General features: G+C 44.7%; 1 protein-coding gene across 1 annotated transcript in view; it reads right to left on the bottom strand.

Annotated features, from left to right (window-relative positions):
- Positions 1–8,614: 8,614 nt before the first annotated feature.
- Positions 8,615–16,957, bottom strand: part of CARD11 (caspase recruitment domain family member 11) — a 687,245-nt gene continuing 678,902 nt past the window's right edge. Inside the window, exons 23-24 of the mRNA XM_075830023.1 lie at positions 11,733–11,848; positions 8,615–11,306 (exon numbers count right to left, since the gene is read on the bottom strand). Of these exons, the coding sequence (XP_075686138.1) occupies positions 11,102–11,306; positions 11,733–11,848 (321 nt within the window). The 3' untranslated portion in view covers positions 8,615–11,101. The remainder of the gene's footprint in view (positions 11,307–11,732; positions 11,849–16,957) is intronic.

Below are 16,957 nucleotides of genomic sequence, written 5' to 3'. Positions count from 1 at the left end.
CTGCAAGGTTGAGACTGGACTAGGGAGGCCTCCCTCCCGACGAGCTTCTTGGAGCCATTCTCGGATCTTTATATCAATCCGAGTGGCCAGAAGGATGAGGTCATCCAGGGTAGACGGTAGATCTCGAGCGGCAAGTTCGTCCTTAATCTTAGGAGACAGTCCCTGCCAGAATATAGCCTCCAGGGCCTCATTGTTCCACAACAGTTCTCACGCCAGGGTGCGGAAGTGGATGGCGTACTCACCCACAGAGGTGTCTCCTTGGCGTAGGTTCAGCAAGGAAGCCGCTGCAGACGAGACTCGTCCAGGCTCCTCAAAAACCGTGCGAAATGTCCGGAGGAACCTCTGGAAGTCACAGGTCTCTGGTCCTTGTCTCTCCCAGATAGGATTCGCCCATGCAAGGGCCTTGCTAGTGAGGAGAGAGGTGATGAAAGTGACCCTTGCGCCATCAGACGAAAATGCCCCTGCATACAGGCTGAAGTGGATCTGGCACTGGTTCAAAAATCCACGACCGGTCCCTTCGTCTCCATCATAGCGGTCAGGAAGTGGCAAAGAAAAACGGGGACAGGAGGTGTAGTCTGAGGATCAACACTGACAGGTGTAGTAGGAGGAACGGTAGCTAGTGCCTCCTGCCAACGTGCGATAATGTTCAAGGCCTGGAGGAGTTGGTTCTGTCGAGACTGGAGGACTAGCATATCCGTCCGCATCTCTTGTGACGTCATCTTGGTCTTGAATCGACCAGCAGGGTCCATGGCCTGAGCGTACTGTCACGTTGGGTTCGTGGACCCACTGGGCCGTACCGCCTTGGCGGTATGGCAGCTGGCCTACAGGGCACAGGTCTCAGTCTGTAGTTCATATAGTGTACCTGTGGCAGCTTGGACAGTAGCGAGGCAGGCTCGGCTGAGAATAGGCAGCAGGTAGATGTCAGGCGTGGAGTAGCAGGACAGGCGTGGAATACAGCACAGCACGACTACAGCTCTGGCACTTGACCAGGATCGCACGGGACACGGGTACAGGAACGGGGAACACTGGGAACTGGAAAACACTAGGAGACAATTTGCATAGACAAACTTTGGGTATGACAACAACGGGCATGGGAGGAAGGGGCTGGGCCCTTCTTATAGCCCAGGGTGCTCTGGGAGCAATCAGCTCAATCACCCATATGCGTGTGCTTTGGCTTCTTAAGTCTGGACTGAGCTCGCGAGCGCACCCTGGTGGTCCCTGTGGAACAGGATGGCCGTATGTGCAGACATCTCTGGAGAGAAGGGTGTCGACTGGATGGAAGGAGTTTGTGGTCAGCGACCACGGGACGCTACAATAAGGAAAGACATTTATCAGTGCGACACTGGCCTGTGCAGAAAGGATTATGTCACAGCGTAACACACATCTATGGATTATTTTACTGTTTTCTTTAACCCAATTATTATACAACCAGACAATGCCCCTATTGTACTCTGCCCAGCTTACATATGCCCCCACATTATAAACGGAAACACCAGCAATACTACTTACCAAGCAAAATCTACGCTCCAAAAGCCAAATGGTTCTCCCTCTTCTCTGAACCCTACAGCATGCCCAAACAGCTGTTTACTTCCACATATATGGCAATGCCATACCCAGAGAACCCTTTTAACAATTTTTGGGATGTGTGTCTCCAGTGGCACAAGCTGGGCACGACATATTTACCACTGAAATAGCATATCTAGGGAAAAATATTCATTTTTACTTTGCACCATCCGCAGCGCAATCATTTATGGAAAAGTCCTGTAGGGTGAAAATGCTCACTACACCCATTAATAAATGCCTTGAGGGGGGCAGTTTCCAAAATGGGGTCACTTCTCAGTGGTTACTTTTATTATTTCACATCAGAGCCCTGCAATTGTGAACCAATGCTTTGTAAATCACCAAATTAGGCCTCAGTTTTACATGGTACGCTTTCACTCCTGAGCCCTGTCGAATGTCCAGGCAAAAGATAAGGGCCACATGTAGGGTGATTCTAAAACCGGGAAACACAGCAAATTAATTACAGAGCTGTCTTGTTATGGTGGTACAAGCTGGGGACCACATATTGGCATATCTATGGAAAAAATCCCTTGTTCAGTCTGCAACATCGAATGCACACTAAGTTATGCAAAACGCCTGCGGGGTTAACATGCTCACTACACCCCTAGGTGGATACCTAGACGAGTGTACTTTCCAAAATGTGGTCACTTCTGGGGGGTTTCCACTGTTTTGGTCCCACAGGGGATTTGCAAATGCGACATAGCGACCAGAAAACAAACCAGCAAATTCTGCACTCCAAAAGCCAAATGGCAAATCTTGTGAGTATATGACTTGCCTCAGGAAGAAAATTTTATGGTTATATAGATGTGAGATCAAGCTGTAGTATTAGCTAATAATTAGGATAAATCTACAGATTTATAAAATTGTATCCATATTGTCCCATATATGTTGGAATTTGTCTAGGTCTTGGTTCAAAAGCCATTTCGTTTTTTTCGTACGATTGTATTATATTTATTTCTCTTAACCACTCAGTGATTGTAGGGGGATCAACCTCTTTCCAGTGTCTAGCTATTAAGGTCTTTGCTACACTTATAAGATGTGGTAAAGTAGAGTTACGATTTATATATTGATTGTAATGACGGGGAAGGGAGACAGACAGGTGAGCCCTAATCTACCCGCCACTCAGTCCCTGCCTACTTGCAACGGCCCATCCTAGGCGACGGTCCCTACGCTCAATAAGTGCACGACAGACAAACAGACAAGGGTACACAGAAGCTAAGGGAAATGGGGCAGTTGCCCACGGCAACACCGTGAGCAACAAGAATAGAGAATGAGCCGAGTCAAACCAGGAGTGTACGAGGTACCAAACGCAGAGCAGGAGAGTAGTGAACGAGCCGAGTCAAACCAGGAGTGTACGAGGTACCAAACGCAGAGCAGGAGAGTAGTCAGTAAGCCAGGGTCAATATGAAGCAGGGACAAATAGTTCAAGCAGCAGCAGCAGCAGAGCCAGGAAGCAGGAGAATCACAGGCAAAGGAGGAGCAGGAAGTGATGGTATAAATGGACAGAGGGCGGGAGCTAGCTCCGTCTAGCCAGGCTGTGATAGGCTCTCCCACTCCTCAGCCTCCCAGCCTGATTGGTAGAAGGAGGGGTCACTCGATCAGACTTAGGAGCAGGTGCAGACTGACTAACCACGGGCGTCGACACAGAAGCTGTGTCTGGCAGATCCTTTACATTGATACGACAAGTCTAGATTAAGTAGTGTTAGTTCTGGATTAAGGGTAATGTCTTTGGCTAGAAATGTTCTTAAGATGCCTTGGACCTTTTGCCAAAATGGGAGTATTAAGGGACATTTATACCATATATGCAAAAGCGTACCCTTTGCTGTTTTACATCTCCAACTAGTGGGAGAGTAAGGCTGGAATCACACGAGCACATTACGTCCGTAATGGACGGAATGTATTTCGGCCGCAAGTCCCGGACCGAACACACTGCAGGGAGCCGGGCTCCTAGCATCATAGTTATGTATGATGCTAGGAGTCCCTGCCTCGCAGCGGGACAACTGTCCCGTACTGTAATCATGTTTTCAGTAGGGGACAGTAGTTCCACGGAGAGGCAGGGACTCCTAGCATCGTACATAACTATGATGCTAGGAGCCCAGCTCCCTGCACTGTGTTCGGTCCAGGACCTCCGGTCGAAATACGTTCCGTCCATTACGGACGTAACATGGTCATGTGAATCCAGCCTAAGACGGATCAATCTTATTGAGAACCTCAGGAGTTTTATACCACCTCGCTATGATCTTATAGTTAAAGGGAATGTGTTGCCAGAAAAACATGTTTTTTTTTTTTAATTAAACATTTAGTGTGTGGGTGATTAAACATTGTTCAAATTTTTTTATTTTTTTTCACGAGTCAGGAAATATTATAAATTAATTCTAATTTATAATATTTCCCATTTCTGGTCACTAGATGGAGCTATTCCCAAAATTGCAGCATTGCAAAATTGGGTAAAAAGCCCTCGCTCTAGTGAGCTCTCAGCATCCCCCCCCTCCTTTATCCTGGCTAGTGCCGGGATAAACGAGGGGTTTGAACGGTGTAACCTCCTACACTGTGTATCGCCATTTTTTGAGCTAACACACAGTGTAGTAGGTTTACATACAGTAGTAAACACACACAAACACGAACATACATTGAAATCTCTTACCTGCTCCTGCCGCCGCGGCTCCCTCCGGCCCGTCCGCTCCGTCTGCTGCCGCTGGTCCAAGTGCACAAGTCCGGAAGCCGCGACCGGAAGTAGTAATATTACTGTCCGGCCGCGACTTCCGGTCCACAGGAAAATGGCGCCGGACGGCGCCAATTTCAAATTGGACTGTGTGGGAGCGGCGCATGCGCAGTTCCCACACAGACGCCGTACACACAAGTGAATGGGACGGGAGCCGTTCGCAGTCCCTATGGGACTGTGGCTGCCGTATTCCATGTCTGTATGTGTCGTTAATCGACACATACAGAAATGGAACAAAAAATGGCAGCCCCCATAGGGAAGAAAAAGTGTAAAAATAAGAAAAAGTAAAACACAAACACACAAATAAATATAAACGTTTTTAATAAAGCACTAACATCTTTAACATATAAAAAAATAATTTGTGATGACACTGTTCCTTTAAGTTCCTGGATTCTTGTTGAGATTGAGAAAGAGTGGTTTAAAGAGGCTCTGTCACCAGATTTTGCAACCCCTATCTGCTATTGCAGCAGATAGGCGCTGCAATGTAGATTACAGTAACGTTTTTATTTTAAAAAAACGAGCATTTTTGGCCAAGTTATGACCATTTTTGTAGTTATGCAAATGAGGCTTGCAAAAGTCCAAGTGGGTGTGTTTAAAAGTAAAAGTCCAAGTGGGCGTGTATTATGTGCGTACATCGGGGCGTTTTTAATACTTTTACTAGCTGGGCGCTGTGAAGAGAAGTAACATCCTCTTCTCTTCAGAACGCCCAGCTTGTGACAGTGCAGATCTGTGACGTCACTCACAGGTCCTGCATCGTGACGGCCACATCGGCACCAGAGGCTACAGTTGATTCTGCAGCATCATCAGCGTTTGCAGGTAAGTCGATCTTACCTTCAAACGCTGATGCTGCTGCAGAATCAACTGTAGCCTCTGCTGCCGATGTGGCCGTCACGATGCAGGACCTGTGAGTGACGTCACAGATCTGCACTGTCACAAGCTGGGCGTTCTGAAGAGAAGAGGATGTTACTTCTCTTCACAGCGCCCAGCTAGTAAAAGTATTAAAAACGCCCCGATGTACGCACCTAATACACGCCCACTTGGACTTTTACTTTTAAACACACCCACTTGGACTTTTGCAAGCCTCATTTGCATAATTACAAAAATGGTCATAACTTGGCCAAAAATGCTCGTTTTTTAAAAATAAAAACGTTACTGTAATCTACATTGCAGCGCCTATCTGCTGCAATAGCAGATAGGGGTTGCAAAATCTGGTGACAGAGCCTCTTTAAGATTACTTTGGTTTGTTCTGCTGAGAATTTAGTATCTAGGTCTTCCTCCCATATTAAGATATGGGAAGGTGGATCTGAGGTTAATAATAATGACTTGTATAATTTCGAAATCATACTCTTGACCGGTTTTGGTTGGGGACCAAATTTTGATAATAAATTATATGATGTTGAGTGTAAAGGATCTACCAGACACAGCTTCTGTGTTGACGCCCGTGGTTAATCAGTCTGCACCTGCTCCTAAGTCTGATAGAGTGACTCGATCATCTACCACTCGGCTTGGGAGCCTGAGAAGTGGGAGAGCCTATCACAGCCTGGCCAGACGGAGCTAGCTCCCGCCCTCTGTCTATTTATACCTTCATTTCCTGCTCCTCCTTTGCCTGTGATTCTGCCTGTTTCCTGGCTCTGCTGCTGCTGCTTGTACTATTGACCTCTGTTTCATATTGACCCTGGCTTTACTGACTACTCTCCTGCTCTGCGTTTGGTACCTCGTACACTCCTGGTTTGACTCGGCTTGTTCACTACTCTTGTTGCTCACAGTGTTGCCGTGGGCAACTGCCCCATTTCCCTTAGCTTCTGTGTACCCTTGTCTGTTTGTCTGTTGTGCACATATTGAGCGTAGGGACCGTCGCCCAGTTGTACGCCGTCGCCTAGGACGGGCCGTGCAAGTAGGCAGGGACTGAGTGGTGAGTAGATTAGGGCTCACATGTCTGTCTCCCTACCCCGTCATTACATTGAGTCAGTAATCTCTGGTGAAAACAGTGTAACTGCTTCCAGGATCATTTCGTAGTCTTGTTCACTTAAGTTTGAATCCTTAAACTCGGGCAGATCCGTTAGTTGGTGTACAATTTTGTTGTTTTTAATTAAATGTTTTACCGCTAAGGTAGCTAATGTTGGGTTATCAGAAATGGTCTGTTTCAAGGATCTGAATTTGTATATCCGTATATTGGTTCAAGGGATTTAATGCCACATTTTTTAAGGTCAACACCATATTGATTTCTCAATATAACATTATTCTAACGGATTGCATTGTTTGAGATGCATTATTACATTAATAGATGTTTCGCATTGTGAAGATGATCTGTTACCCCCTCCCTTTTTTTTTGTACCCTTCCTTTTTGTCTGTTGGAAAACCCTAAAATCCAGAATTCTTTGAAAAAATTTCGATTTTCATTTTCACGGCCTCCTTCCAATAATTTCTGCAAAAAACCTGTGCGCTCAAAATGCGCACTATACCCCAAGATAATTTCCCTGAGGTGTGTAGTTTCACAAATTTGGGTGACTTTTGAGGGGATTTCTACTGTTTTGGCACCGCAGGAGCCATTCAAACCTGACATGGTGCCTAAAATATATTCTAATAAAAAGAAGGCCTCAAAATCCACTAGGTGCTCCTTTGATTATGAGGCCGGTGCTTCAGTACATTAACACTCTAGGGCCACATACTTCCTAAATCTACAGAACCTGGGCAATATTCAGTTGCATTTCTCTGGTAAAAAAAACCTTCTGTGTTAGAAAAAAAAAAATGGATTAAAAATGAATTTTTGCAAAAAAAAATTAAATTTGTACATTTCACCCCTACTTTGCTTTAATTCCTGTGAGTCGTCTAAAGGGTTAAGAAACTTTCGAAATGCTGTTTTGAATACTTTGAGGGGTGAAGTTTTTAAAATGGGGTGACTTATTTGGGGTTTCCAATATATAAGGCCCTCAAAGCCACTTCACAACTGAACTGGCCCCAGTAAATATAGCCTTTTGAAATTTTCTTGAAAATGTGAGAAATTGCTGCTAAAGTTCTAAGCCTTGTAACGTCCTAGAAAAATAAAAGAATGTTCAAAAAATTATGCCAATCTAAAGTAGACATATGAGGGATGTTAATTAGCAATAATTTTTTGTGGTCTTAACTGCCTGTCTTACAAGCAGATACATTAAAAGTTTGAAGAATGCTAATTTTCACAATTTTTAGCAAAATTTTGGTGTTTTTCACAATTAAATACTGAATGTATTGAGCACATTTTGCCGGTAACATAAAGTCAATGTGTCACGAGAAAACAATCTCAGAATCGCTTGGATAGGTAAAAGCATTCCAAAGTTATTACCACATAAAGTGAAACATGTCAGATTTGAAAAATGAGGCTCTGTCAGGAAGGTCAAAAGTGAACAAAGAGGGAAAGGGTTAAGAGACCCAAAAATTCGAAATTAGATTATATTGTCCCTAGGCTATTATTTTCCTTTCTACATACACCGGAGAAGGAGCTTGGCAGAAGTACTTTTTATGCAGTGTTAATGCAACAGCCACTAAAAATACCTCTCTAGATATTATATAAATTAAAAATGTGGAAGTTAATATTAGCTCACTGTGAATAATTGATTTAGTTAAAAATTAAAATGTGACAGGTTTTCTTAAAAATAAATTAGTAAATTGAAAATAGAGCTTAAAATCACTAGTGTGAAGGAGCCATATTATTAAATACTTGCATCATTTCTGTGCTTCCATTGTCATTAACATTTGTGCACAAAGAAACATTGATAAAAATCTTGTTTTTCATTATTGCCAAAGTGAGGTAAACGGAGGGGAGAATTTAGGAAAGTTTTTACGCCAATTTTCTGGCTTTAAAAAATTGTAGATTGTGGCGCACCCCATATTTGCGCAATAATTTGCAACTTTTTGCCATTTTCAGCCATTCACATCACATTTAAATAAAAATGAGCGGTGCTTAGCGGGAGCGGCACAGCTGGTGTAAATTTTTCTTTCTGTTGCACAGACAGCACAAGAAGCAACAAATTTAGTAAGAGTCGTGCGCCTCTTAATAAACTCGCATTTTACTCCTACGGGCCAGTCTTATTAAAACTACCTCTATGTGCGTAGTCTGCATCAGACCAACATCACCTGCTCTCCAATCTACTGCAATACAAACTATTGCTCTTCCTTCTGAGCAGCATAGTAAAAAAAAGATCCATTGTGGATCCATTTTTCAGATATATATATAGATATATTTATATTTATTACCAGAATACATTTTATGGCCATATAAACATGCAAAATGTACAAAAATATCAACTTTGTTGGACTTTGTGGATTTACTTGTACTGCTTCCCAAAAATAGGTTACATGTACGTCATGGTGATCATGTGAGAACAGCCACGCTCACACATGAATGGCCAAAATGAAAGATAAACTCTGATCCCAGCCATTTAACCCCTTAAGCCCTGCAATCAGTATTTATCGTTTTGTAGACAAAGAAAAGCCCAAGCCCCTAACAAAGACCTCCAGGGTTGTCCAGTGATGATGCCTGTTGGCGCAGATGTGCATGTTATAAATTAAATGCTAACTTATATGTACCCCAAAATGGAGCCTAAGAATTTATACAAAATAAGGCCTCTTATAGTTATGCAGACATAAGCATAAAACAAAAATGATGGCTGATAGAATGCGAGGAGTAAAAAACAAAACAAAAACTCCGTCCTTAAAAGAAAGGTGTCATGATTTTTTTTTTTATTATATTGCTTTTAATATAATGTAAACAAAAATGTTATTTATTTGTGTTGTCACTTTCTACTTTTTAATGTATTCATACATCGATTAACGACACATACAGAGATGGAATACGGCAGCTACACTGCATAGGGCACAATGAAAGTCTCCCATCCATTGCCTCTGCTATCTGGCTCTGTACTGCACAGACGAAGGTCCGAGTCACATAGCAGAGAAGCCGGTTTGTAGGGAGATAGCAGGCGCCATTATGAAGACCGGCTGCACTGCAGGTAAGGTGTGTGTGTGTGTGTCTCTGTCTGTCCCTCTCTCTCTCTCTCTCCCTCACAGACCCCCGCTCTCGTGACCCCTGTCGCTAGATGTATTGTCAGTGTGGACGGTGTGCGGAACTAAGCTTGTCAGATGTAGCAGAGCGGAGTGTGTGTGTGTGTGTGTCTGTGTAGCAGAGCTGAGTGTGTGTGTCTGTGTCTGTGTAGCAAATGTGGTGTATGCACGGGCGCCGCTGATCCTTCATAGCCGCTTATCAGCTGTTTTGAAGAATCAGCGGCGAGCACCCCCCCATACACATACACACATACACACACACACACACACACACACACACACACAATTCCCCCTAAACATGCAACTATGCCACACACAACCCCATCCACTGTTCTTTTTTACGCAACATGTTTTGTAAAAAATTAACGGCTCGCTTTCCCATTGCCTCAACATCTCTTTATTTACACAACACGTTTTTTAAAAACGCGTGTGTAAAAAGCGTGTTGTATGAACTAGCAGCGCACTTTACCAATTATGTAAATAAAAAGTGTAATCAAGCGTTTTTTTAAGTGGTTTTTGGCATGTAAAATGCGCAAAAAATATGTGTCAAATACACGCCATGTGAACCTGTCAACTGAAAAGTCATTCACTTCACTTTCATCATTCTAAGGGTATGTTCACATTCTAAGGGTATGTTCAATGTTTTCAGCCATTTTTCGGGCCGTAAATGTCCTGAGAAATGGCTGAAAAATCGGAACCAGAACGCCTACAAACATCTGCCCTCTGGTTTCAATGGGAAATACGGCGTTCTGTTCCGACGGGTGTTTTTTACGCGGCCGCTTTCCAAAAACGTCACGTAAAAAGATTCAAAACATAAAAATTTAATAGAAATAAGTAACTTACTTAAAATAAAAAGGTTTAATTCGTGACACATTCCCTTTAAGGGATAAGGTATTCTAGGAGGTCCTTTATGGATTGCAGTCCTGGAGACAGCATTACTTAATAATAATTATGTTGTTTTTAGAAAAGTATTCCTCTTAGCATATAAATTCACTTTCTTCTGTGTTCTCCCGCAGTTCCATGCATTGCTATACACCTCTGTCTGGGCTGTATTTATAGTATTGTTCGCCCTGACTGCCATGCCCCATTAACATTATACGAGAACCACTGATCTGCCAAAACTACTTACTGTCACACACAGGTTGAGCTATAAGGGTATGTTCACACGATTAACAAAATACGTCTGAAAATACAGAGCTGTTTTCAATGGAAAACAGCCCCCGATTTTCAGAAGTTTTTTGAGCAACTCGCGTATTTCGCGGCGTTTCTCACTGCGTTTTTGCTGCGTTTTTTATGGCCGTTTTTGGAGCTGTTTTCAATAGAGTCTTTGAGAAAACGGCTCCAAAAACGTCCCAAGAAGTGTCCTGCACTTCTTTTGACGAGCCGTCATTTTACGCACCATATTTTGACAGCGACGTGTAAAATGACAGCTCGTCTGCACAGAACATCGTAAGACCCATTGCAAGCAATGGGCAGATGTTTCCCGACGTATTGGAGCCGTCTTTTCAGGCGTAAATCGAGGCATAAAACGCTTCCATTACGTCTGAAAAGGGGTCGTGTGCACATACCCTAAGAGAAAGGAAACCGGAGGTCTGGGGTATGTAGTGGTTTATAAAAAAGGGCATTACTCCACTATAGTAGTAGGAAATCCGGCATCTGTTATCCACATATGTGACAAAAATAACTCGGAAACTATTGACTATTAAAATCCTTCACATCAGAGGTTGACTCGTGGATTTACACCATCAGCTAATTATCTTTATGTTAAAGGTAAATGCTTCTTTAAAAAAGTTCATCCTCTATCCAAATTGTCTTCCTTTGTTCCTCGGCAATTTTTTCCTTGATGACACGAATAAGATCATCAATGGTGTTCCATGCATCTCCTTCTATTGTTGCATAGAGACAAGGAAGCGCCTCTAAATCCTTCTCTTTCTGGCGACAAGTACGTAGAAACTCCTCTTCATTCTCCTGCCTTGACAACAGCCTCCTGCAGTAGGAGACAAGCAAAATGTTCAGTTTGTAAAGCTTATTAATAGCAACTGTAATGTTTTTCAGTATGAATAACGGAAGTGCTTCCGTGTGCCGTGCACGATTTGCACACACCCATTGACTTCAATGGGTGCGTGCTGCGTGAAACACGGGCAAGTATAGGACATGTCTTGAGTTTTACGCAGCGCACATACGCTGCGTGAAAATCACTGACAGTCTGAACGGCCCCATTCACTTACATGGGTCCGTGCGACGCGCGTGAAAATCACGCGCGTAGCACGGACGTATAACACGTTCGTGTGAATAAGGCCGAAAGCTGAACTTGGTTTTATGGATAACAGATAAATACTATACAGAAGGACAAAGGTGCAGCATCAAAGTATTATCACTAGGAACATTCAGAATAAATTGAAAATAAAAATACCTGAACTTTTTCATGTTCTTCTCAGAAATTTTGATGAAAAGAATGATAGGGAATATTTTTGCTTTGATTAGGTCCTTTGTACATTGCAATCCAACATCCAACAAACAGTGTGTATTCTAAAAAAGAACATAATGATAATAATAAAACAAGTTACATGTATTGGCAGGCATAAATTCTTAATATCTGATTAATACATTGGGATAATTTTAACACCTAACGTCAAGCAGGTTGTTTGCTTTAGACAATACATGCCCATTGAAGTAAAAGTGTGGGGAGGGGTATCCCTTGGAACTCTACTTTATTGGCTCGTATCTAGCATACAGAAGTCCAACTATGGGGTCAACTTCAACATCAACAGCCCAGCCCCCCGATTCACTCCCTGACTATTCTCATTAATGCTGAATTGTCATTTCTATTTAGCCTTATCTGAGGGCAGCAGGGGATGGAGGGTTAGGGAGGCAATTAACTCAAGCATATATAGTTTTATTTGGTTTAATTTTTTTACTTTAGTGTTAGAAGCCCTGTAAATGCTGTCCAAGCAATCCTACTTCCTCAGCTTACTCAGTGATTGACAACTTCCATTTAATAAAAGGTCATACAAGGAATCTATCAATCAGTAAGTGTGGCCTGGGGAAGCCAAATTCATGGGCTCACTGCAACATATATTAAAGGGAAGTTCACATATGCGTTGGAGGCTCCGTTTGGGGATTCCATCAGAGATTCGGTTGTTTTTGACAGACAAAATAGCACAACATGCTTCGCTATTGTGTTCGGCAAAATTACAGAAACCCGACGGAACCCATTAAAGCCAATGTGCTCCAACGGGCACTGTTGGTTTCCATCATGCAACACATCGCGAGCTTCCGGTATTCTCATTTTTCTGCCTTTATGACGGAACAGAACAACGGAACTCGGAATGAACAAGCCCTAAACACACACACACACACATATATATATATATATATATATATATATATACACACACATATATATATACACATATACACGCACACACACACACACATATATATATATATATATATATATACACATATACACACACACATACATACATACATACATACATACTGTAACGGCCACCGTCGGATGGCCGCATAATTCTGGCCTCCTGCCAGCGTCTCCCTTCCTTGGAGATGCCAGCTCGCTCTGCCTTCCTGCCCTGGACTGTGTGCTAAGGTGCATGCACGCCGGCGCATATCCTCATCCTTAAAGGGCCAGCACGTGCGCCTACTAAAAATTCCCTAACCAATTCCCAAATCACCCTGGACTATTAAAAGGGCTCCACCCTTCCAATCCTTGCCTGAGCGTTATTGTTGTCTACCCATGTTCATATCGCAAACGGTCCCCCAGTTGTATCCTGCTCCCAGTGTTCCCGTATCCTGCTTCCTGTATCCTGCTGCTATGTCGATTTCTGTACCTAAGCCTTTAGTTGGAGTCGTGTGTATCATCTGCCACGTCTGCTATCATCTACCATGTCTGGTATCATCCAACACGTCTTGTGTCATCTGCCACGTAAAGCTCCATCCGTGCCAAAGCCTCTGCTACTGTCTGAACACTTACAGGTACTCTTGTGCTAAGGACTTTGCATAGACTTTATAAAGACTGTTATTTGGCTAGCTGCCACTCCGCTACGGCGGAGCTGCCTAGTGGATCCACATACCCCTAGATCGTGACACATACAATGCATTCGTAAAGCCTTCAGACTCTTCAATTCTTTTACATTTTGTTATGTTGAGCCCTTGTGCTAAAATAAAATAAAAGAGTTTTCCCGATCATTGTGCACTCAGTACCCCATAATGACAAAGTGAAAACAGAATGTTAGTAATGTTTGCTAATTTATTGAAAAGGAAAAACTAAAATATTGTATTCACATAAGTAATCAGACCCTTTACCTAGTACTTAGTTGAAGCACCATTGGCAGCGAAAACAGCCTCCAGTCATCTTGGATAAGATGCCACAAGGTTAGCACACCTGAATTTGGGGATTACCTGCCATTGGTCTCCTCAGATCCTCTCTAGCTCTGTCAGGATGGTTGGGGGACCGTTGGTGGAAAGCCATTTTTAGGTCTCTCCAGAGAAGTTCGATTGGGTTCAAGTCAGGGCTCTGGCTGGGCCTCTCAAGGACATTCACAGAGTTGTCCCTAAGCCATTCCTGTGTTGTTTTGACTCTGTGCTTAGGGTCATTGTCTTGTTGAAAGGTGAACCTTCGGCCCACTCTGAGGTCAAGAGCACTCTGGATTAGGGTTTCTTTAAGAATATCTCTGCACTTTGCGCCAGCCATTCATCATTCCCTCAACCGCAACCAGTCGCACTTTCCCAGCCACTGAAAAAAAAACTCACAGCATGATGCTGCAACCACCATGCTTCACTGTAGGGATGGTACTGGACAGGTAATAAACAGTGCCTAGTTTCCACCAAACATGACGCTTAGAATTGAGGCCAAAAAGTTCAATCTTGGCATAATGGCCGCGGTCACGGATCGTCTGCATTACTTACCCGCCAATGGCCACGACCGCAGGCCTGTGTGCTCTTGCCGGCGTCTCCCTCCTCTGAGACGCCGCCGGAGAAGACTGTTTTCGACTGCTCCTGGCCTTAAAGGGCCTGTGTATGCAACAGAATTAAGACTCCCTATCCAATCTCTACTCACCCTACTGTGTAAAAAGGACTTTACCCTCTTCCTCCTTGCCTGAGCGTTGTTGTGTCTAGCCATGTTGTTAGGGATCTGCCAGGTACTACGTCTAGGTATACTCCTGGGATTAATCAATCCACACCTGAGGCCAGACCTGTTCGACTGACACCATCTCCCACCAACCAGGGTGGCAGGCTCAGGAGTGGGAGAGCCTATCGCGGCCTGGTCAGTCGGAGTTAGCTCCGCCCCCTGTCCTTTATTACCTGCCTTGTTCTCCTCCTCAGTGCTTGTAATTCTTCTGGATTCCTGGCCCCACTGCTGCTTGCTCCAGCCTGCTTCTACCGTGCTTCTGCCTTGCTGCTGTTCTGCTTAACCCGCTTTGCTTTGCCTCCGGCTTGCTTCCTCCTCCGTGCTCACTTGGGTATACTCCACTTCATCCTGGTCCTGACAACTCGTTCGCCGCTCCGTTTCCTCGTGGCGTTCCGTGGGCTTCTGCCCCTTCCCTTGCGTGTTCCCTGTTTGTTGTCCCGTGCACTTAGACAGCGTAGGGACCGCCGCCCAGTTGTACCCCGTCACCTAGGGCGGGTCATTGCAAGTAGGCAGGGACAGGGCGGTGGGTAGATTAGGGCTCACTTTCCCTTCACCTCCTTCCTGCCATTACATAATTACAAGCCCCTTACCTAGTCTACCATTTCCCCTACGCTGACGCTATCATGGACCCCCTTGAGACCCTGACCCAGCAGATGCAGGGCCTCTCCTTACAGGTCCAGGCCCTGGCCCAGAGGGTCAACCAGGGTGACGCTAGTGAGTAGTTCCCCTCACCTCACCTCTAGAACCCGACCTCAAGTTACCTGACCGGTTCTCAGGGGACCGTAAGACGTTTCTCTCCTTCCGGGAGAGTTGCAGACTATATTTCCGCCTTAAACCCCACTCCTCAGGTTCTGAGAACCAGCGGGTGGGTATCATCATATCCCGACTCCAGGAAGGGCCCCAAGAGTGGGCCTTCTCCTTGGCTCCTGACGCCCCTGAACTTTCCTCTGTTGATCGCTTTTTCTCTGCCCTCGGACTCATTTACGACGAGACTGACAGGACTGCTTTAGCCGAGAGTCAGCTGGTGACCTTACGTCAGGGTAGCAGACCGGTTGAGGAGTACTGTTCTGATTTTAGAAAGTGGTGCGTAGCTTCTCGGTGGAACGATCTGGCCCTAAGGTGCCAGTTTAGGTTAGGATTATCTGACGCCCTGAAGGATCTGCTGGTTAGTTACCCCTCTTCTGACTCCCTTGACCAGGTTATGGCCCTAGCAGTACGACTTGACCGACGTCTCAGGGAACGTCCGCTTGAACGCTTCAATGTGCTCCCCTCTGACTTTTCTGCGATTCCCCCCGAGGTCCCGTCTCCTCGCCCCTCCACGGAGGACTCGGAGGTACCTATGCAACTCGGGGCCTCCATGTCCCCTCGACAACGTAGGGAGTTTCGCAGAATGAATGGTCTCTGCTTCTACTGTGGGGACGACAAGCATCTACTGAACACCTGTCCCAGGCGCAAGAATAAAAAGCCGGAAAACTTCCGCGCCTAAGTGATCATCGGGGAGGTCACTTGGGCGCACAGGTATTTCCCGTTAATGTGAAACGCAATAAAATTTTGCTTCCCTTTCAGGTCTCGTTTGCTGGCCGGTCTGCCACTGGCAGTGCCTTCGTGGATTCTGGCTCATCTGCTAATATCATGTCTGTGGAATTTGCTATGTCTCTAAAGATGCCTTTTATTGATTTACCTTATCCTATTCCTGTAGTAGGTATCGACTCAACCCCCCTTGCTAATGGTTATTTTACTCAGCATACTCCTGTTTTTGAACTCTTGGTTGGCTCCATGCATTTGGAGCAGTGCTCTGTACTGGTGATGCAGGGATTATCGTCTGATCTGGTATTAGGTCTTCCCTGGTTGCAGTTGCATAATCCCACGTTTGATTGGAATACTGGGGAGCTTACCAAATGGGGTAGTGAATGTCTTATGTCATGTCTTTCTGTTAACTCTATTTCTCCCCGGGAGGAGGTAAACACGCTTCCTGAGTTTGTTCAGGACTTCGCCGATGTGTTTTCTAAGGAGGCCTCCGAGGTGTTGCCCCCCCATAGAGATTACGATTGCGCCATCGATTTGGTGCCTGGTGCCAAGCTTCCTAAGGGTAGGATATTTAATCTTTCATGTCCTGAACGTGAAGCTATGAGGGTGTATATCCAAGAATGCCTGGCCAAGGGTTTCATTCGCCCCTCGATTTCTAGTGTAGGTGCTGGCTTCTTCTTTGTGGGGAAGAAGGATGGCGGTCTTAGGCCGTGCATTGATTATCGTAACCTGAATAAGGTCACCGTAAGGAACCAGTACCCATTTCCTTTGATTCCGGATCTTTTTAATCAGGTTCAGGGAGCCCAATGGTTTTCTAAGTTCGATCTACGGGGGGCATATAACCTTATCCGCATCAAAGAGGGGGATGAGTGGAAAACTGCGTTCCACACACCCGAGGGTCATTTCGAATACCTGGTCATGCCCTTTGGGTTGTGTAATGCCCCTGCTGTCTTCCAGAA

This window comes from Rhinoderma darwinii, chromosome 6, assembly GCF_050947455.1.
Source record: "Rhinoderma darwinii isolate aRhiDar2 chromosome 6, aRhiDar2.hap1, whole genome shotgun sequence".
Taxonomy (NCBI): domain Eukaryota; kingdom Metazoa; phylum Chordata; class Amphibia; order Anura; family Rhinodermatidae; genus Rhinoderma; species Rhinoderma darwinii.
This window is presented reverse-complemented; position numbering and strand designations above follow the sequence as displayed.